Genomic DNA, 23,558 nt, shown 5'->3' with positions numbered 1-23,558 from the left:
GCCATCCAAACTAGTGGTCATAACCACACCCTGTGGCAGAGATTTCCTCAGCTTAATTATGTGCTGTGTGAAAAAGTGCTTCCTTTTGTCAGCCCTAAATTTCCTGGCAATCAGTTTCATGGGGTGACCCCTGATCCTAGTATTGTGAGAGAGGGAGAAAAATTGCTCTCTATTCACTCCACACCATATATAATTTTATAGACTTCTATCAAGTCTCCCCTTAGTTGTCTTTTTTCTAAACTAAAACGTCTTGGGTTATATCCTTGCCACATAAAGAAAGTGCTCTAGGCCCTGATCACCTTGGTTGCCCTCTTCTGCACCTTTCTCTGCACCCTCACCTCTTCTCCTATTTAGGTTTCATTGGTGACAAGCCTGTAGATCCTTACTTTGGAGCATGTCTTAAGCTGCCTAGCTGTGCACGTGGAAGTTACATGGAAGTAGCTCCACTGAACTCAGTAGGCGTAAACGTGTATAAGATAAGCCTTTGACTTAAATACTTAATCCTCATTCCCAACAGAAAGGAACCTCTGTATGTGTAACTTACCTTGCATGTTATTTTTATCTTGTCACCTTTTAATTTCCCTTTTCCTCTCATTTATTCATTCATTCATTTATTTATTTGATTTCTATACCGCCCTTCCAAAAATGGCTCAGGGCAGTTTACACAGAGAAATAAACAAATAAGATGGAACCCTGTCCCCAAAGGGCTCACAGTCTAAAAAGAAACATAAGATATATACCAGCAACAGTCACTGGGGGTACTGTGCTGTGGGTGGATAGGGCCAGTTACTCTCCCCCTGCTAAATAAAGAGAATCACCACATTAAAAGGTGCTTCTTTGCCAAGTTAGCAGGGGTCTTTTGTCTTCCCCATTATTAAAATGCAGATTGTGACATCATGGATCTCTCATTCACATGGCACTTATAAAGTGCTTCATACATTCATGACCTATGTGGATAATAGGTAATAAGAAGAGTGACTGACACCCAGACTAATATAAAGCTTGCTCAAATCTGCTATACTAGTGTGCAAGGCTGTTGTGCTAGCTCACTGTTCTAAGTCTGGAGTTTGTGTTAGCACAGCAAGATGTCCAACCAGTAGCATGCCTCTTATGTTTTCCAGGGAACATCTGTGCAACAGCACAAGAGCACAGTTCCAAAAATCCTTATGACTTCACACAGATATGTGATCTTCTTGCATCCACACAACTTTGTTGGTTGTGCAAGCGCTTCATTAGTCTGGATGTCATCCAGTTTGTATTTTGAAAAGAGCAAATTCATTTTCAGATTTTAAAAGAAGATGGCAGCAAGGTGGCAAAAAAGAATCAGAGCATCTACTATCATCTTGACAAATATTTTCAGACATGTCTTTGGGAATTCTACTTCCTGTTATATGGTTATTCCATAACTATCAACTGTACTTAGCCTAGAGAAAGTGTGAGTTATATTGTAGCCTATTACTGTAATCCCAGACCTAGAGGTTGATTCTTTATTTTGAGATATTTATTTATATCCTGCTTTTCTCTTATAACTATTTTAATCAATTAACCATTTGGTTAAGAGCATATGCATGCCCCCAAATCAAATCAATCAAACCTCACAAATCAATAAAACTGCACGATTAAAATATGGATAAAGCTAACATCATAACAGATTCAAAAACAGTATGAATAAATCAATGAAAAGATCCAGTGCAGAAACCACCAACACTCAAAGGCCTGCTGAGCAGATGGGTCTTTAGTGCCACCTAAGCACCAAAAGAGAAGAAGCCTGGTGGATTAGCCAAAAGAGATATTTGTCTCTTTTGTTAATGAAACCTTGGAAGGAAAAAGCATTACAGTATAATATTGATCATACAGCCTCTGTGAACCTCTGATACTTGTTTCTTACAAACAAATGTTCCACTCAGTTCCTCGCTGTTATGCAACAAGGGAATTAATGGATGTATGAATACCACTAAAGTTTTTTCAGGTTTTTTAAACTCACTTCTGCAGCTGTCACTAAGCTCCTCTTCAAATGATATATTTATTATGATAGAAATGGGAGGGGGGATGCTTGCACAAGAGTTTGAAAGCAATATGCCTGGCTTGGCTTGCGATAGAGTCTTACGCTTCAATGGATGGCCTGCCTGTGTGGGTTTGACTGAGATTATTGTAGTGCCAGTGTGCCTGACTTACTAAGTGCCGCCTTTAATCTTAAAGTATTGGGTTTCATTGTGACTGAAATGAAAAACCGCCAAGTTCAGTGGCCACTTTAAATTGTCATCGTCATCACAAAAGTCTTTTCAATCTTGACTTAAAAATAAAGCCAGCATATCAAGTTTACTGTAAGAAGAGACACTTCAGCTTTACAAAGTAATGGACATTAGCTGGATGTTAGTTAATAGGCACTGACCACTGTAAATAAAGGAATATACTGCTTTAAACATGTAAGGTAAATGTTATCAAAGACAGTAAATAATTAATTCAGAAAAACTGCAGTGCAAATATGTTACGGCTGTGCGAATAAGTTCTTATCCAACTTGGGGCTGCCTCATTGCTTTGGAGCATTTGATCCAGGTCTTAGAACTGCAAAGCAGTTCAGTTTGGACTGAGTTGCATTGGCCTACTTCAGCAGTCCTCCTCCATCCCTTCTCCCAACCCCTTTACTCACTGGCAGGAGACAGGTGCAACTGAGCAGATGCAACTTGAGTCTGAAAAGGACTGCTGGAAGATTGCAATTCTTTTTCCTGCTGTCCTGGCCTGGGATGTATTCTAAAAATCATAGGTGAGCATAGCCACAGCCTTGGAAAAGACTACAGTTCCCAGAAGACATTGTGCTTTTCCCAGGACTGCTGGAAGAGGAATTAAAATTCTCATCTGGCAGCCCTTTTCAGACTCAAGCTGCATCTTCTCAGTTGCACCTGTCTCCTGCATATCCAGATGCACACCCCCCTTAAAGTATCACACATGCACATTTGATAAGAGTCTTAGATAAATACCAGCTGATCTCCAGGGCAGTGTTCTGCATGCAGAACAAGCACTGTTGTACAAGAGTGGTTAGTTGCACAAAAAGGGGGTATTTAGTTGCACAAAAGGGGGGATTTTCACAAGAGCGCTATTGCACTATAGCACTCTTACACAAAAGTTCCCATTAACACAAATGAAGCCTGCTGCTGTTGTGCAACCACAAGCAAGCTATTGGTTATGCAACACTGGTTTAGAATGCCAATTCTAGATGTAGCATAACGAGGTAGCACAAAAGCTTTGAGCAAGCACAACTACTCCTATATGTGATACCCTGTTTTGGATGACAGCCACCCTGTTTTTCATGTAACTAGAGTTACATCAGGGTGCTTTTGTTTGGGTATCTATGTAGTGCATTTTATGTGACTGAATTTACCATAGCAGCTACCTCCTTACATTAGTTTCTGTGCAATCACAGACCATGGGAATGGAGAGTTGAACTGTGCTTTTGACTACATGCCACACCTGATGTTGCTGTGCCCAGTGGCCATGCTCCCTAGTTTGTCTCAGCATTTGTCTGCAATGGGCATTGCTGTATGCTTGTAGAGTTTCTCTGTGCATCTCGGAACCCTGAACCATCAGTATATGGAGAAACTCTCAGCATGTTCAGTGCTACTCATTACAGACAAATGCCAAGTGTGCAGTTGCTGGGGGGCATAATCAGCAGGCATCAGGGGACAAGGCCAACTGTCACAGATTCGCTCCCCCTTCTTTCATTCAATGAATATGGGGAGATTACATAAAAAGAGTGCTAATGGAATTCTAAACAAAGATCAAATGCATTCACTTCCTTTGGCAGTTTTATGACTTGCAACATTTCCTACGTTATTAAAAATACAATTGCTTGGAAATACGTCCAATTTATTTGATCAGAGCTGACTTCCAAGTGAATGTATTTGGACTGTAGTCTTAGACAGGACATTTATGTGTGTATTTTAAATAATATTGTATGGGTGCAATTTCCATTAAAAGTCATCTGGCAAATTTGCCTTTAAGTCCCTCATTGCCAATGCGAAGCAATTAAGTAGATGTTTGTGGTAATGTAAATGAGATTGTTTGTGTTCTCCTCTTACAGCATGTTTTTGTGTCTCGATAAGGAAAGCATTTGCTAGGGCATAGTAGTAATACAATGCAATGGCAAACTGGAACTATGAGAAGGCTTTCATTCCATGCTAGTATAGAATGACTCGGCCTGCTTATTTCAGCTGTCTTTCAGCCATGTCTGTCAAGTAGGTGACAGCAGTTATTTCTGTGTTTGCCAAGATGACTATGTGAGCGTACTGTGTTGTATACTAAACAAGTTCAGTATCTCTACTTAAAAAGGTTCTTTTCACCCAAGCAATTGGACCTGTGAGCATTTTGTTAAATCCATGAATCCCAGGATGCTAGCATGAAACCCATTTCCAAGTGACATTGCATGCATTCATGATATATTACTGTAATGGGTTTTGTTGAAAAGGTTATTTTCACACAAGCTATATATTCTTTGTAGTAGTAGTAGTAATAGTATAAACTTAATTTGTTAGCTGCCCAATAACAAATTGTTCTCTGGGGTGCTCACAACAACATGGAACATGGATGGACATAAGACTAAAAAGCAGGGACTTGAACCAAGCATGAACCCAAAAATTTGTTCAGAGAGGTTTTTTCAGTGAACTAGAATGGATCCTGAACCTAAAATATCAAGATTGACTTGAACTTCCTCTGTGCCATATTAAAAAAAATATGTCCATGACCATTTCATAACCCTCAGGGACATATGTTTGGGTAGCACAGAGTCTTTTAAGGAGAAGGAGGGTTGTTGAAATTTGCCCCCCCCCCCACTTCTTGAGTAGTGGAGCAGAACTGAGCACTTCTCCCGAAGCACTGGTGCTTCGTAGGTCATTGGACTAATGAGTCTAGCCTATATTTCCCAGTGAGCCATCTGAAAAGAAATGGAGGAGGAGCAGTAGAGAGTCGTAGGCAGGTCCTAGGACTGGTAGTCTGGTACTCAAGTAGAAACTTACCACCCACAGACTGTTGTTGTCCAGAAGCAACAAGGCCTCATTAAACTCCAAGGCTGCAACTATATGAAAGTTTGTTTTATCTTTCCTTACCATACATCTTGAACAGGTAAATTATCTGTCAGGGTTTCCCACCCTCCTCCATGAGACAGGGTTGTTTACCCAGTCAAATGGCAGTGTGCCGAGAGAAGCAGGGGGCTCCAGATGCCAGGACAACTCCAGTGATTACCTTTCAGAATTCAGGAAGGGCTCAGAGAGGTGGGCAACAGCTGCTAGAGATGTGTGAAACGTTTTGGGTACAAAATGTTTTGTACTCAAAATGGGCCATTTTGGGTGTTTTGTAGACAAAATAAAATGCCCATTTTCCAAATCCAAAAGCTTTGTACACAAAACCAAATGTTGCTGTTTTGGCTACAAAACGTTTTGTTGTTTCGGACCTCCATTTTGTGGTGATCTCTGAGTCAGTCTCCATTTTCTGTTTGAAATCTCTTTGAATTTCCCGCCCTTCCAGCCTTCCGACCAGTGACCTAAAGCATAAGCTGACCTGCTGATGATTCCCCTCTTTGTCCCCCATTGGCTCTTTTTCCTCTTGCCACTCTTTACTAACCCCACATTGGCCAGGGAAAGGGTCGAAGAAGAGCCAAGGGGGGGAGTTCAAGGAGGGCTTTTCAATTCATTCAACAAGTTAGTTACTCATTCACCATTCTGCCTTTCTGCCTCATTGGAGAGAGAGAGAGAGAGAGAGAGAGAGAGAGAGAGAGAGAGAGAGAGAGAGCGAGAGCGCGCAAGCAATATGTAGTGATTTTCTATATTTCTGGAAAGAAGCAATCTTCTGGTCTTAGTGGTCAGAGGAGAAGAAGCTTTAGGTCCAGCCTAAAAGGAAGGTCCATCTAAGGAAGGTTTCAAGAAAAGTATCTGAATGATTATTAATCAAGCCTTCATATCCATCTCCCCCTCCTCCAAATTCATTACAGCTCTGTATAAACAGCTATCTCCCCTCTCTTAGCTAGGACTCTATCCTAATTTAAAAAGAAGGAAAATGATGATGCCCATGTTTAGCGAGGAGGAATTCTCTAGATAAACTTTCCACCCTCTCGCACTAAATTATAGGCATGGGCATTGCCTCAGAGGTGGGGGAGAAGGGAAGTATATTAACTCTACTCCTTCTCCTATCAGCGGGAGCCAAAGCCTGAGCTCCTCTCTGGGAGTCCACCAGACCAACGAGCCCCATCCCTGCTGATCATCTCATCTTCAGCAGCCCCTGCATTAAATAAAGCCATTTAGGACACTCCTCCCCGCCTTCCAGCTTGTTCCTTCTTCCCTGGCCAGACAAGTGGATTGGCCACCCAATCCTTGTTCTCCAACTCCACCTCCTTCATTAGCCTACATATCACTGCATATTGCTTGCATGATTATTCAAGATTAGGTTTGCAGGCAAACCTCCCCCTCCCCCGCGCTGCCTTTTTTATCCTGTTACTTATTTTATTTGTATTTTTTAAAAATAAAAGTTCACCAGTGAACAACTTACACGTTTTGTAGGTGTACATCGCAAACATGTTGACATGTTGATATTATTCTACATGGAATATATCCTAAACTGGTTCAGAGTGTTTCAACCAGTTACCGAACCACTTTTTAAAGTTAGTCTGAACTGGAACTGAACCAGAGTTTAAAAATGCTGTTGAGCCTGAACAGGAATTGAACCCAGATTTGTAATAGTATTACTTCCTACTGCAAAATGCCCCTGCACTGCATTCTTGAAAATCTTCTCCTGAAGTTTACGCGGCCCTCAGTATCAGCTTTTGGGGGGTTTATGGGGGCTGGAGAAGGTAGGGAGAATTAGCAAAAATTGCATCCCCTTTTGCGCTGGTATTAAATAACATGAGTGAATAGTTAATAATGCTTGCACAAGATGGGGATTGATTACAACCCACAGTCAACTTTATTTTACTGAACCCAGCTATTAGAATGTCTCATTAATCCTGCCTTGAAATACTGAGATTAAAATAAATAAGTACAATATTGGAATGTGAACATCAGCTATTCAGCTGTAATATTTTGTGATTGACCTCTCCTTAGAATAGTGAGCTTCACAGATGTTGTTGTTGATGATGATGATAATTAATAATAATAAAATCTTTATTTGTTAGCCATACTCCATAACAAATTGTTCTCTGGGCGGCTCACAACAGAGGATTAAAACACACAATAAAAATACATAACACATTAAATCATAACAGACAAAAAAGGTGAAAAGAAAATACAATACAAAGTAGCTTAAAAACTCAATTTAAAATTAGTTAAAAATCAGATCAAATCTGAAAACCAGAATTTAAAAAGTCTGGGTGAACAAAAAGGTCTTAACCTGGCATCTAAAAGAACAAAGTGATTAAACAATTATGGTGGTTTGGGAGCATTCCAACCTCTTTTATGCCCATCAATTTCAATCTGAGATAGTAAGGCATGTGGTTAGATCTGCTGTTTAAATCAGTGAAACTTCACAGTGCTATATTGGGCTGAAGCGGACCATTTCCAGCTTGAACCTTCTCTTTGTTACCACCATTAGAGATAACTGTGACTTGAACTCTGTGTTTGGAACCCAAATCAGGGGAAATACCTTCTATTGAACGTTGGCTTTTGCTATGATGACTCGTGACTCCTAGAAATAGAAATACCTTCTATTGAATCTTGACTTTTGTTATGATGACTGAGTATAATACCTTCAATATGTGTTCTGTCCATACTTGTAATAACAACCTTTTTTGTATTTTATTGTTATTTGTTTTTCAATAGAGGCACGTTCTCAGTGGTTACTTTGCAATCATTACGCTCCTTTCAGATACTCCTTCCAGCCAAAATCTTCATCTGAGCATCTTCTGAAAGCACTGATGGAATTTCCTGTTTAGGTTAACTTTTCATTTCCACTGTTAGGCTGGCATTTGCTTGGCTTTTAATTATATTGGAGTCAAGAGCTTGCCTACCAAACAAGATTAAGTAAAAATAATATTGGTATTTTAGTGTTAATGTCTTTATTTTATGATTATATTTAAAAATAGTGGCCAACATGATGGCCAATGTAATACTGGCATTGCCCATCACTTATGTGCTTACACTCATTGCAATGCTGGCACTCCTGTGCATGTGTTGCGCATCTCTGATGAAGTTATGCAAGGAAGCAGTTGAGCAACTCTTACAACTGTGCAGCCACATTTGTGCAGTGCTGCTTTCATGGGAAACAATGGAAGTAGCACTGGACAATGGTGGGTGTGCCATTTAAAGCAGGTGTGCAACTACCCACTTGTGCAACACCACCAGGGCTGTTGGTCATGTGTGCAGAAATACTAGCTGATGGGAAACACCAGCTTTGCTTTACCCATCGTGTCGGACTGTATTCAAATTTGTTCAGAGCCTTAATTATAACAAAAGATGAAGACAAAATAAATAGTTTTCCTAGAATTTAATAAACACTTTCCTCGCTAACAATTTACTTAAAATATTTATTTACTAAGGCAGGGAATAGTAACACCAAGAGTTGATATTCTGAATAAAGGTTGAATATTGTATTTAGTTTAGCTACTGTGTATTGGCTTTCCTTACAGTGTATTATTTGGTATCATTAATCTTTATGACACCAGTTTGTTCCACTGAGGAGAAGTCACATTCTTTTTAGAGACTTGAAAATTGAAAATGGCATTTAAAGCAAGTGGATCTCTCCTTAGAGCTTTGTATGGGTAAAATGTTACTTGGCACAAAATTTGCTGACCATACTTCAAGATGAATTTTACATTGCATTGTAAATTGAATAATTTCCCCTCAATTTAAGATGTCAGTGCATAGGACAGTTGTTCTACCCATGTAACAACACATGTGAATTAAAAGGATCTACCTCGTTCACTTTGGGGATCCTTCTTCAAGCAGATAACCAGGGCATCCCATATGAATGAGGAGAAAATCATAATCATATATTCTAGTAATAATAAATAATAGTAAAAATTAATCTGTGCCTCAATACTTATTTCTTTTCCTGCCTTCTCTAATTTGCTGAGATTTTAGCATAGTGTGTCGTCTTGCTACTCCTCTTTAGCCCTAGTCACATGTTATGTTCAGCACGTATACTTTCTGTATACCATGTACAGATCTGTACACAGATAGCATTTTTTGTGATTGATTGATTGATTGATTGATTATTAGAATTTTATACCACCCTTCCAAAAGGCTCAGGGCAGTTTACATTAAAACACCATTAAAATCAATTAACCTTTAAAACAGAAATTATAAAAATGCATAAAATAATTAACAAATTAAAACATCATAAAACACCAATTAAATTGCCAAAACAATTTTTAAAAAGTTTTTAAAAGCTGTGAAAGTTGAAGAGATGTGTTTTCAGAAGTTTCTTTAAAATTGCCGGAGATGGGGATGCTTGTGTCTTAGTAGGGAGTGCATTCCACAATGTTGGGGCAGCGACTGAAAAGGCCTGTCTCTGTGTAGCCACCAAACGAGTTGGCGGCAGCTGGAGACGGACCTCCTCAAGTGACCTCAATGGGCGGTGGGGTACGTAGCGAAGAAGATGTTCTCTTAAATACCCAGGGCCTAAGCTGTTTAGGGCTTTGTAAGTTATAACTAGCACTTTGTATTTTGCCCGGAAACTTATTGGCAGCCAACATAAACCTATTATGTTGAACACAGATAGATCAGTATACTTTCTGTACCATGCATTTGAGGGTACCCAGGTTCGGTTTTAAAATGAAAGCAGATATAGTCTTTCAAATTAAAAATATGTACAGACACCAATACACTGCTACAATATAATAAGGGTATTTACACTCACAGCCTAACCCAAACTAGGGCAGCAGAGTCTGGGTTAGGCTGCATGTGTGAAGCACTGAGATCCATGCATCTGGATATCTGTGCTGCATGCAGTAGTACAGATTATGTGGAAACATAGTCTATGCTTTCCACCAATGTTGGACGATTGTCTGGGGGGAGGTACGTTTAGTGCAGGCTTTCGCCCACCCTCCCTGCCTCCCGGTGGTGTGAATACCCTTAATGTCTGAATAGGGCTTTTTAAAATTTTTGATTGTAAAACAGCAGTTTTTTTGTGATTATGAACTGTGTGCTCTGTACCAGTGATTCTCAACATTGGGTCCCCAGATGTTGTTGGACTTCAACTCCCATAATCACCCAACCAAAGGCCACTGGGGCTGGGGATTATGGGAGTTGAAGTCCAATATCATCTGGGGACCCTGCTCTATACAATAAAGTCTTGCTTTTTAGATACTTAAGAAACCATAAACTTATAAATAACTTAGCAAGACAAATTATTCATGAGGAGAAAATAAATAAGAGCCAATGAATTATGTCAAATGCCTTCTCAGTATTTGTTGTAGGATGAGGAAGTTGACTTCTGTAAAGCTAAAAGTAGAAAACATGTTGGTTGACACTTTAGCCTGTTTGATCCTTGGGTTGGTATCATTTGGACTATGCACAGTTATGTACATATTAAATGAAATTAAATGAACAGAATTACAAATCATAAACTCTTTACTTTTCAGGTCCTCCTGGTAAACGAGGTAAGCGAGGAAGAAGAGGAGAGATTGGTAAGTGTTCTGATTTAAAAGTCATGCTTCTGATTTGTGATTGTGTGTGTTTCTCCAAACTCTGGTTCATTTTGTAAAAGTATGTTTTCTGGTAGTTTAGTTTGTAGGGATGTACAGAACTGGTTCACTCTTGAGCCAGCCCTCTGTGAACTGGGGTAGTTGGAGCAATTCGAAGGTGGACCGGACCACCCTTCAGGAAGGGAGCCTGGTCCAAGATCGAACTGAATCGAACAAAGTTCGAAGCGAACCAGTTCGGTGGCGAGAAGGGTGAGGGCATGGGGGTGGCATCCAGACGCATCTTTCAAAGTAAATGAGAAGGTCCTTACCAGGTACTGAAGCTGCCTGGAGCAGTGGCATGGTCACTCACCACAGCTTCGCTACCTACCTGGTAAGGACTTTGAAATATGCCTCTTGCCGGCTCCTTGGTGCTGTCCTTACGCCTCTCGCCACCAAACCAGTTCAGCAGACCTGTGGTTTGTTCCAAATTCAGTCCAAATTTGGGCCGAACTGTGAAAAATGGTACACACACACCCCTACTAGTTTGACTTATTAATGCCTTTGTTCTTACACTTAACATGACCCAATGAGGTTCACTGTGGTTTGAGAGAATATTAGAGATGTTCTAAGGAAACACAGTAAAACATGGCATGCAACTTCAAATTAAATGGTGGCTTTCAACTGATAATCAGAATGTTGCTGTGCAGATATGCTGTAAAAAGACTACAGCCAGTCAGCTGGGGTGCTCAGTACCATCCATGGGGACAAATGCTCATTGCAATTTTTGATAAAGACTGTAGCCTTAAGAGATAGAAAATAGCATTGCAATGCTTTCAGCTTCCAGTGTGATAGCATGCTTTTAGTGATCTTGAGGTCTGCAGTGGCCAAATTTGGAGAGGTGTTTTAAAACCATCTAAAAGTCTTAAAAACACAAAAATTACTATAAAATGTTATCACTGTTATAAAAGGAATGAAAATGAAAATTGACAGGAATGTTCTCCAAAGATCACTCATGCAGAGAATACAACAATTTGTTCATTGTTGCCCTAACCCCAGTGGCGCATTTAGGAACAGACCACGGGGTGGGGGGGTCTGTAGCCTCATGCCTCCTGGGGGCCTCCAAATGCTCTAGGGGGCTTCCCCAGAGCCCCAATGCCCTGCCACTGCTGCCTGTCCCCTGCCACTGCTGCCCGGGCCCCTGTCACTATTTCCCTTTTGCCACCGCATGCCTATTCCACTCCACTCACCCCCCGCCGGGCATCAGAGGGCACATCTTGTGATGTCACTTGATGTGACACTTTATAACTCCTATAGCGCATGCGTGCAGGCAGAGGAGGCCAGTCTGTAGGCCGAGGAGGCCCATCTGTGCCCACTACCAACTGGCGGGGGTGAGTGGAGTGGAGCAGGCAAGTGGGGGCAAAGGGGTAGTAGTGGTGGGGGCCAGGCACTGGTGATTTGAGGTATTAAAATTAATTAATTAATGGGGGCTTGCAGCAGGGGGGCCCTTGCAACGGGGGGCCCTTCAAAGCCCTTAAGCCTCAGATCCAGGCACCAAAAATACCTAGGTGCTCCTCTGCCTAACCCTTACCCTTTTCTCTATGCAACAGTGACTGCAATTTTGCCCTAATCATTTGGGAGTAGGGTGGGGAATGCACAGAAATCTGTTGCTGCAGCAATGCTATCACCTATTTTTCATCTTTAGTGGGGTAGGTGTTGCCAAAAATCTCTATGAACATTTGCCCCCTGAAATGGTACCGATGGCTCATGGACTAATTATGATTCTGATATAGCATTTCAGTAGCCCTCAAATGTTATAAACACATTCCATTGTGAACAAAAGAAATTAATTTGTTTTCCTTTAGAAAAGGGCCCTCTACATTAAAATTCTCCATACGACCATTTTCCAACTTCCAGAAATTACGTTAGTTAACTACACAATAAAATCACATTGTTAAAAAATGAAAGCCTAACAATATTCAAAGCAAACTTCAAGGACAGCTGCTGCTATTATATGCCCCTTTGCACCATGCTTGAGTCAGAAGGAAAAGGGAAGCATAAAAGCTAATGAAAAGTCATTGATTTGAAAGCTACAGCTGCTCTTCTTAATAAGCCTGGAAGAAATATTAGATGCGATCTGTAGACCTTTGATAATGCTCTCAAGAATGGTTGTACAAAAACCTTTGCATGATGTAAATAATTGGAAAAATGTGCCAATGTTGCTTCACAAAGTGTGACCTTTTAACAGGGAGCATTTTATAAGTGAGGTTTGAAAGGAGGAGGCAATAAAAGAAAGTTTGGTGCAGTTACGTGACTAATGGAACTAGCCTGTTTTGGCAAAGATAGAAGGGGAAAAACTGCTGATTCATGATTTGGCCTTGGTACCAGATTTAATTGCCAAGGGAAAGTGGGGAAAGGGAAGATGAGAGCTACCATGCAGACAGGGTCTAAGTATTGCTGAACGATGTATGGTAAAAATACATGCACAAAACGTAGGGAAACACAAATCTGCATGATTAATACTCTAATTATCCACCATGTGGCCTGAGAAGACTAAGACTACTACTGAGAATGTGGCCATCGGGGCGGGGGGGGGACTTAATTGGCTGTGGTGCTATAATCATGAATTCATATTTGGATACTATATGTGAATAGTTTTCCAGACCTCATAAACTTACATATATTCTTTCTTTTTCTTTTTGTTTCTTCTCACAGGACCTCCTGTAAGTACAATTGATATACTGTTGGATGTTATTAAGAATGGAGCAGAAGGTGTATTTTTAAAAACATGTACACATTGCTAACATGGTACATGTACCAAGAATATGTCAAAAGGCAATCAGATGTATTGCTAGCATGATTTAAACATCAGTTTATTTTTCTGAACTTGATAACTGATCTGGATACTATTTTGTTTTTTGTTCTTATAAAAATATAAAATAAGCATCAACGATGAAGATAGTATTTTAGCACAGAACAGCAAGTCAATGTGTTATATTGATTTGGTTTACTCTGCTGATTAGCATCTGTTTTGATATTAATTTGGTTCTGTTTATAATAAATAGGCTATAGTCAGTATCCTTCCCATGGAGGTTCAGGTGCATATTTGTCCTCAAGATTATATCAGCAGCACTGTTCCCTCTAACAGGGATTCCCAGATGTTGTTGACTACAACTCCCACAATCCCCAAGTAAAAGCCATTGCACCTGGGGATTCTGGGAGTTGTAGTTAACAACATCTGGGAATCCCTGTTAGAGGGAACACTGATTGGCAGCTGCCATTTTTCTTGATGGCTGCCATTTATTACCCACATTGATCTGGAGTAACATTGGGTCCTGGAGAAGAATGTGCATTCAAGGTCAGTCAATTATCAATCAATCAATCAGTTTATTGTGATTCAGAGACAAGAAGAAAAATGAAAAGCTATGGTTAAGCATTCAAGACAGTACCCTCCAGCATGAGACTGCAGTCTGTAGCTCTTGCTACCCATCACACAGATGGTGTTAGAATTAAGAATTGTTCTTTTTATTTTAAAAATAAAATGGAAATGAATCGGCAACAAACAGGGCTCTGAAAATTTACTCTATCATTTCCTGTTCTTGCCCATTCATGAATTGGCCTCTTAATTTTGGAAGGAATTGAACACAAAGTGAATGGGCCCTATTAAGGCTGGGTTTCATTTGTTGAATGGGCACCTCCACTGACAACACAAAATATCCAGATTGTTTTATTCACTAGTGTCAACTGAATATAATAATACAATATCATTTTTAATGATGAGAGTTAACATGACTGAAAGTGTTAGAATTTGCCCTCAAATAGGTTGAATGTGCCAAGAGAGTTTTGGAAAGATTGGCTGATGTTCAGAGTACTGTAATGTAGCACTGGTGCTGTGGGGGAGTAATGATTTGTGTTGATCTCTCTTTCCCTCTGAAGCACACTGTGTCTCCCAAAAATAAGTCCCTGGGGGTTGTGTGACCACCAGGGACAAATTTTCAGAATGCACAATGTGTTACAGAGGGAAGGGGAGATTGGCAAAAATTGTCCCTCCTCCGTACTGTCAGTGATGCGTTAGTCTTGATGTCAGCTACTGAGAGTACCATGACTTCAGTAATCTATTTCCATCTTCCAACCCACACTGCCACACTAATTCTGTGGGCTGTTTATTCATAATTTATTCTCCTCTTTTAAAGCTAAAGGATGTTGTCTCAGGTTCTGCCCTTCGGTGGACAGAGCAGTGATAGGCTGACCCTTTCTTCAGGCTACTGAAGCTCATTCGGTAGAATGATCTATCTACCCTATTAGGGCCTTTAAGTGTGGCTGCAATGCAGACAAATAAAAGTAGCACTCATTAATAGTAACTATGGTGTACTTGGCTCTAGATTTGTTTCCAGAAAAATAATTTCAGGTAATCCTTTTTCCTTCTGTTCTCACATTATTGACAAAGGTGACATTTGCCACTACTTCTTTATGGTTGCTTATGATGTGTATTTTGCTTTGCTGTATTTTCTCTCATCTGCAAAGCACCTGCTGCAACTTGAATCCAACATAGCTGAGCATGTATATCTGTGTAGGTTGCACATGCCATCCTGTGGACTTTAGTTGACCCCATTCATGCTCCAACCCCAATTAACTGAACCTGGACTGCTACAGGTGCTTTGCATATGTGTATGAAATCATGGAAGTGTTGGTAATACTCTGGCAGATAAAAGGGAGATTGCTTTTCTTTCCATCTTTCTATCTTTCCTATAATTTATTATAGTTACCTTAATAGGTCTTCAGAAATTAATATTTTTTTTCCTTGTATGGCACAGAAGATCTGTTTAAAACTACAAGCTGATATTTTCATTCAGCATTTGGAGTTTGAGGGGTGTATGCTGCCTACATGCAGTCTTTGTTTGTGTTTCAAGTGTATACAATGAGATTTATTTATTTTTTGGAAGGGTGGTATAGAAATCAAATTAATAATAATAATACATACGTTGTGTGTCTCATTAAAATAAATAAAGTGTAGAAGTTCAGCTTGCATCATGTTATGAATTTTTAGCATACAAAGTAAAGTAACAAATTCATTGTTCTCTTTTGCTTTGGAAAGGTTCACCTACAAATATTTAATACCATAAACACATTTATAGGAGTATGAGCAGGTAGAGGAGGTTGATATTGTTTGGCTGGAATTTTGCCTTCAGTTACACATGTATAAGCCCCACTGAAATCAGTGAAACTTTGTCATGAGTAATGCTGCAATCTGATATACACAATTACTTATGAGTAAGTCCCTTGGACTCAATGAGATTTCCTTCTAATTAAGGAATTCTGTATATTCTACAACCTTTGTTTGAAGCAAATACTAAGCCTGATCACACAATTGTTTGAATCTAGGTTTAGTGTGGGTTACCAACATAAATGTGATTGTGTGGACCCATGCCAAGGTGGGAATCTTGGGTCATAAACCACTGTGGCATAGGTTCACACATGGTTTCACTTCAATGTTGCTTACTCATATTAAACCTAGGTTGGAATCATTGTTTGAACAAGCCTATTCAATTCCAAGTTGTCTTTTGCTTTCTTCCCACATAGAGATGCACTTCTTCATATAAGTCACTTGTAAAAAGAGAAAATAGTGATGTCAGATTACACAGCATATTTATGTTCAAAGCATGTCTGTAGTGTCACATATCATTTAACATGTATCTAACGAGTATCATTCCATTTAATCTCATTCAACCAGGGTCAACCAGGTCGAAATGGCTACCCGGTAACTGCCCTCCCATATATTTATGAAATGCATGTATAACTTTCAAAATCATCCTTTTCTTTGCTGTCTTTATATTTGTCTGAAGCTTAATACTTTTTAGTCTGTTTATCCTTCCCCTAATGTACACTTTTCAATTCAGAATCCAACATTTTCTGTATTTATCATAGTAGATTTATAGGATTTAGCAAGTAACACTAATTTTACAATATAAGTCTGGGAGACAATATAACCTTTGTTTATTGAATTTGCACATTCTTGAATGGAGATATCATTTTTTCATCATAATTTAAAACATTATTTAAAGTAAATCTATCTTGTATATCCATTTTCACTGTTCAAATGCCATTTGGTTTGGTTACTAAAACTTCAGTTCCTTCTGAATGAGTTTACTCAATTTTTTTGCAAGTTATTTCTTGTGCATTCAGTAAAGTTAGTTTTGCTGCTCTGTGCAACTGGAAGTTCTCTGTAAAGCCTGCAAGAAGAACAATTCTATAATAGTACATGTAAATAATGTTTCTGCCACTGATGCTTGCTTGTTTGCAGCTTTATCTTTTTAAGTATATGAAATAATGCATCCCTCATTAATAAGATCTTTAAGGAATGACTAACCATAAAAATCCTTTCATATGTATGATATATGGATTATCATCCTAGTTCAGGATGTGAGATGCAAATAAATTATATAATAGTATATAAAATAGGGTATACTGTAATATCATATTTTGGTGTTATATATATATAGATGCATTTATATACTGCCTTTCATTAAAAACAATCGCAAGGCAGTTTACAAAAGTTAAAAAACAAACAATAAAAGTATTAAGCTAAAAATATAAAAACAAACCAAATTTAAAATCTATAAAATACAAGCATAAAAATGATACAATGGGTAAATCCTGTTAAAATGGATTTAATCATAACAGTTTAATAGCAATAGCAATAGCAATAGCACTTACATTTATATACCGCTCTATAGCTGAAAGCTCTCTAAGCGGTTTACAATGATTTAGCATATTGCCCCCCAACATTCTGGGTACTCCTGGTTTAACCAGGATTGCTTAGAGATTCTGGTTCTCACAATCAGCTCTGCACGACTCAGCGATCCCTGTTAATTCTTTAGCCATGATCACAGTGGTTGTGTGAATGCATCCAAAGTTTTCCCCAGGCAAGTGGCTGAAGTTAGCCTGCTCAGTTTCACTGCTGTGCGCTATTAAAAGTAGTATGGTTCTATTTTAAATACAAGTTTCCTGATAGCAGCTTTGAATATTGTTAATCTGCATTAATTATACAAAGCATGGGCTGTAGTTTGTGCATTTTCCTTATCATTAATATCTGAAGTTGCTTTGAGTTGAAAATGAGCTGTACCTGTGTATTTATATGCATGTGTGTATGTAGATGGTTGAAGCTATTGATATGTACACTTGCTAGGGGGCAGGGCAGATGACACCATGAGGAATCTTTTGTAGATCAGACCCAGTTAAAGAGCACACAGATCTGAGAGTTCTACCGTCTTTGTTCCAGGTCTAAGTCACTCAGATACATTTTACCAGCAGTACTGGAGGTGTGCAGCCCAGGTCTCTGTATAGATTCCACAAATAGTGCCTATGCAGTGGCCAGCAGCTAGCAGTGTGTGCTGATGACATCATTGTTTTGCCTCTGAGTTGGTTGCGGTTAGCCAATACAATGTATGATCTGTGTCCTCTGGGTCAGCTGCCACCAATTACTGCAGCATGCAGGAATAAGGAGCTCCTCCCCCTCCTTTGGTTCCATGTACTGCTCAACTTGAATGTGTGTCTGTATTCTGTCTATGCCACTTCATTTGTTGAGCGGAAAGTAGGATGTGAATTCCACACACAATGGCATACCCCAAAAACGTATGGTGTGTGGTGTGATAAACTAAAGACATATCCCATGAAATACAGGATGCCCACTTTTCCCATGTGGTATTATTCACCTTGGGTAACATTTTCTTCAGTGAATGTTCCACAAGATATGAGAGAAGTTCAACATTTGAGCTTGTGCAAGTTTAGTTTTGGAGGGAAGTTGCACATTACTCAGGAAAAAGCAATGTGTATGCATACAAGTTGTCACCTTCTGAGTCGGATCAGTGGTCCATCTAGTTTCCTGACCTGCCTGGCCGTGTTCGTTAGTCTGAGGTGGCGTCCTTTGCCAATCCTACCCTCAAGAGCTGTTTGAACGGAAGATGCCAAAGAAATGAAGTTGGAGTCCTGTACCTGCCAAACAATGTGTTCTACATCTGTGCAAAATATTACATACTGCTGGACAGCCTAAAGTATGTCTTAGCATTTAAGAAATTAAGGGTTGTGTTTGGAGGTATGTTTTCATTTAACACAGGTATTCTGTCTCCTGATTGGCAGTTACCAAGATTATTTCAGCTTGCAGCTTTCACAGAGAATTATTAACAAACATTCAATCTTTTCATAGGTGAGTGTGAATGAGTGGATTAGAGTATGCTGCAGGCAGCTGTGATCATTTATAAGTTTAATATCTTTCACCAGCATAGCTTGTACTTATATTCCTAATCAACGCTATAGTGCAAGTCTGAGGTTTAAAAGAAATTATTTTAAAGGTCCCTTTTGAGTCAAACTAATCGGCTGTGGTTTCCTTCAGGTAGTCTAACCCATTAGCCATTCCTTAGTATATCCCTAAATAGGAAATGACCTAAACATTTCCACTTCCAGCTGTGTGGATCAATTATCCAGATTTTTTCCCCCATGCTGGATGTGATAGAAGATCATTCATTTTGCATTTTTGCCCTTCAAGTGTGTAAAGTGCGATCTGGTATTTCCATCACACATACACATGTTAAGTGTGCTTTTCTGTGTATGATTAAAAGCATGTGTTGTCTTTAGATTCCACAGTAAGCCTAAGTAAGCTTAAAATGTAGTTGGAAGACTGGAAAGCTTCTGGTGTTGGGATGGATTTGGGGGAAGGCAAGGATCTGGATTTCAAATGAGCAACCTTTTTATTGGGCAACACCCAAATGTATTATTTGGCAATTTAAATATTATCTTTTACATATTATGTTAGATCATAGCATATTTTAGAGATTGCAAGGATGATAAACAGATAAAACTGTTGGCTAAAATTGGGAAATAATAATAAAATTGGGAAATAAAATTGTGTGATTTATCAAGTTGGCGAGCAACATAATATCTTTCAAATGTGCATGTCTGAATGTTATTGAAAAATCACATCAATGGAGACAATCCTAATATGTGAAGAGAATTTGTGATCCTCATGTTGTGAAGGGAATTTGGAATATTGAATGGTAGCCTTTTGCTCAAGAATATTCCACCCATTTCATACAGAGGCATAACTAGGGGAAACGGCGCCCGGGGCAAGCACTGAAATGGCGCCCCCCCGTGCCCCCCGCCCCCCCAACATACTACATTATACTTAGGTTTTTCCTCACAAGTGCCCGCCGCCGCCACCAAGCCAGGCCACTGACTAGCTGCCAGGTGCCAGCAAAGCAATGGGGGGGCGCAGGCGGTGCGGAAGGGACCACTTGTGGGGAAGGGGGCACCGACGTGCTTCCTTGACTGCTGCAGCGCTAATGCACTGAGCAGGAAACATTTGTATTAACAAAAAATAAAAAAAAAAAAAATTTGGTCATGGCGGCGCCCCCCACGTGACCAGAAAAGATGGCGCCCGGGGCATGTGCCCCACCTGCCCCCCCTATAGTTACGCCTCTGATTTCATACAAATAACTCCAGATCTTGCTTTTTGAAGCAATGCATGATTCTTGAACACTTATATAGCAGGGGGGAAAGCAGAGGAGAATTCTCAGGAGCAAACAAATTAAAAGCACCAGTGATTGCTACGGTGAGGAAGAGAGACTCCACCATGTGCATTAACACAGTTTATCATTTTATAACCAAACACTTAGCTTTCGTAAATTCTGTTCTGTGTTATCCCACCTGAATACAAAGCATAAATTTGCCATAGATGTGTGGGGCCTACATCCTGTAGCTGTTCCAGGCCTTAGTAGTAAGAAAATAATTGATCCCACCCCCATAGTTGGGATAGTACGCAGTTTGTATCCCACTGTAAATTAATGTCCAGTGTTTGGTTTAGTGAGCTGTAGACAATAGGTGATCCTGGACACCAGTACTTTGCAGCTTTCTTCTTGGACATTTGACCCTGAACAGTTGTATTTTATTGGTTAACACCAAGCTAGTCAGTATTTTATTCACAATCATAATTTGAGAATACTGGCACCACAAATTCCAAATAGTGGCTGACATTCTGACTAAGCCCCAGCATCAGCATGACGGGAAGTTGTGTACACACTATGGAGAGTTTTCTTAGGTCTGCAGTATGGAGTGCTAAGGGTGTTTGCAGTTTTTTGTCAATTCCTGCTTCCCCCAGCAGCGCCCTAAACCACCCAAAAATATGTCCCTGTGGGACACACAACCATCGGGGATATATTTTCGGGTGGCACAGGGCACTTCTGGCTGAAACAGAGATTGATGAAAATCACCCTGTGCACTATGGTGCTCTGGAAGCCTTCCACAGCATGGACATGTCTTCTGGCAAGCTGACTCTGGCTTATTCAGGATATTAGATAGTGAACATAACATTTTGATAGGTATTTGTAACAAATTCCAGGCCATATTTATATATTCTAGAGATGCCACATGATAGTATAGGAAATCCAGGAGTGTGGGAAGGACCTTCTCTGCTCCCAGCTATTATAGCAATACCTAGAAACTTAGTCTTGCTCTGTACTCAAGAACATCAAAGCACAGTTTTGCTGTTGGCACAGACCCAAAGAGGAACTGAAATGTGACTATATACTAAATGGCTTTCTCTTCTCAAACTGCAGTGAAACCACTCTGTTGCTGGTACAGAGTTCATATGCTGCTGGTGGTGGGGGGCCTTCTGTGATATTCTTACTGCTGTGACTTTCAAAAGAGCTCTTCCATAAAATGGAAGCAGGGGGCACAACCATGCCATTTTGAGTTATTTGAATAATTTTGGATCCACAGTGAGAAAGTGTTTGCCTCCTATTTCAGATGCACAGTTTGCAATAAACTAACTGCAGTGATGAGGGTGCAAAGCAGCATGGGTGTTTGTGGGGTTTTTTAAATGAAAAATGCAAAGGTGGACGGATGAGTGACAAGTCTCATGATTTAACAGGGCAATAAAATGGAATAATCAAGAATAGAAAAATGGTATAACAAAAGAGTTTGGAAACATGTGTAAAAGAAAACTGGAAACATGGGAACTGCTCACAGGGGGGAAAAAGTATGTATGCAGAAGAATCCTTCACCAGCATTGCTATGGGACATGTGGTTGTATGGCCTCAAGGTGAATGGGCAACACAGCACCAGTGTACTAAGAGACTGAGAATGTGTCCTCTGAGAATAACTGTCATGCAGACATCCCATTAGAGCCTGTCCCCACATTCAGAAATTCCATGCCCTTCCTGTATTACATCACTTCCAGTAGGCCATGAAGAGTTGCATATTTGAATGCTTCCTCACACTGAAACCTTAGGAAATTGTGGCGAAGGTTCTCTCCTAGACTTCATCCAGATGCACTATTTTTAATGTTCAGGACCCCACTTACATAGGAGAGCATTCACATGTCCAATCCTCGTAAAAATGTCCAATCTGCCCCAAATGGCAAAGTCCCAGGAGGGCAATTCCAATGTGGTGTTCCTGTGTGTGTATTTTGTTTCTTGGTCCAAGAGTTCACATGGCCATGTTATCATTCAGTGGCTGCAAATCTGATCACAGTGCATCTGCAGTGCACTCTTAAAAAAAAAAAAATCTCAACCAAGTTCACATGCTGCAGTTTTGTTGACTAGGGCTCCAATCCTAAACACTAGGGAGTAAAGCCCACTAAATGCAGCAGGACTTACTTCCAAGTATACTTAATATTTATATAGCACTTCCAAATGTTCAAAGTGTTTATGTGCATTGCCTTGTGCCAATCCTTATAGCAACTCTGTAAGATAGGAAAGTATTCTTCCTTTCAAAATGCAGCATGAGAGCTAAGTCTGAGAAAGCGTGACTTGCCCCAAACCATCTGGTGAGTTCATGGCAGAGGAAAAAGCCAAACCAAGGATTTCCTGATCCACAGCTCAGTCTCTTAGTTACTACATTGCACCAATGTTTTACACCTGCATAGAATTGCACTGTAAAGGCTTCAAGTCTATACATGCTTCGTTGGGGATAAATCCCCTTGAATTCAGTAGAATTTACTTCTGAATAACAATAACAATAACTATTTCAGTTTCTATACCGCCCTTCCAAAAAAGGGCTCAGGACAGTTTACACAGAGAAATAATAAATAAGATGGCTCCCTGTCCCCAAAGGGCTCGCAGTCTAAAAAGAAACATAAGACAGACACCAGCAACAGTCACTGGAATGCAGAGGATTTGGTTGCATGATCAGCTCTATGAGAACATTGGTTCTAACAAACAAAGCACACATTAGGAGGCATTGTTAGGAGCCTGTATGAACCCCCCCCCCAGTCCTCCTTCATGCGTGCTTTTGCATCAGAGGGCTAAAACATTTGAGTACCCTTTGGTATTTCCATTTTACCAGTCCTGCAGAGTGCTTCCAGAGCGCAAGCAGCATTCAGAAGTCTTAGTCCATTTGTGCAACAGTGCACATGCTGGAATCCAGGGGGAGTTGCACATGGACTTCCAGTACACCCACACAGTGCCTCCTTAAAAGCATGCTACATCATACAGGACATCAGCCAAGGGATTGTTAGACCAAGATGTAGTTCACACACCCATATTTTTGGCAATTCTGGACATGTGGTGGAACATTGGGCATCGGGTCATACATATATTCAGCTGCATGTTTGGCCAGTCTCTACACCTTTTTTGTTGAAATATTTTGGGAATCAGGCAGGGATGTGTGTATAACCTCTATGCCCCATCATGACGATGGGGTTACATGTGAGAAGCAAGTTGTTTACAGGACAGATGCAAAAGTAACTCTTGTTCTGTTTTACTCAGAAACCACATAAAAGGGTGCTGGAGTGACAGCTCCACAATTTCTTCCTGTACCATTGACAATTTTATACTTATTATCTTCACTGTGGAAAGTTTGATGTGGGTCAGAAACTTGTATTACACATATAGAAAGGTTACTTAAAGGATGGTGCTGCTGTGAGAAAAAGCAAACTTGAAGGAGCATGTAGACTTAGGAGATTATT

At 40.0% G+C, this 23,558-nt stretch overlaps 1 protein-coding gene across 1 annotated transcript in view; it reads left to right on the top strand.

The window, feature by feature from the left end:
* COL25A1 (collagen type XXV alpha 1 chain) overlaps positions 1-23,558 on the top strand; it is a 487,930-nt gene that overhangs the window by 240,800 nt on the left and 223,572 nt on the right. The window contains exons 3-4 of the mRNA XM_053253606.1: positions 10,562-10,606; positions 13,316-13,323. Of these exons, the coding sequence (XP_053109581.1) occupies positions 10,562-10,606; positions 13,316-13,323 (53 nt within the window). The remainder of the gene's footprint in view (positions 1-10,561; positions 10,607-13,315; positions 13,324-23,558) is intronic.

The sequence above is a fragment of the Hemicordylus capensis genome, chromosome 5 (genome assembly GCF_027244095.1).
Source record: "Hemicordylus capensis ecotype Gifberg chromosome 5, rHemCap1.1.pri, whole genome shotgun sequence".
Lineage (NCBI taxonomy): Eukaryota > Metazoa > Chordata > Lepidosauria > Squamata > Cordylidae > Hemicordylus > Hemicordylus capensis.
The sequence above is the reverse complement of the archived record's forward strand: the minus strand, read 5'-3'. Positions and strand labels throughout refer to the sequence as shown.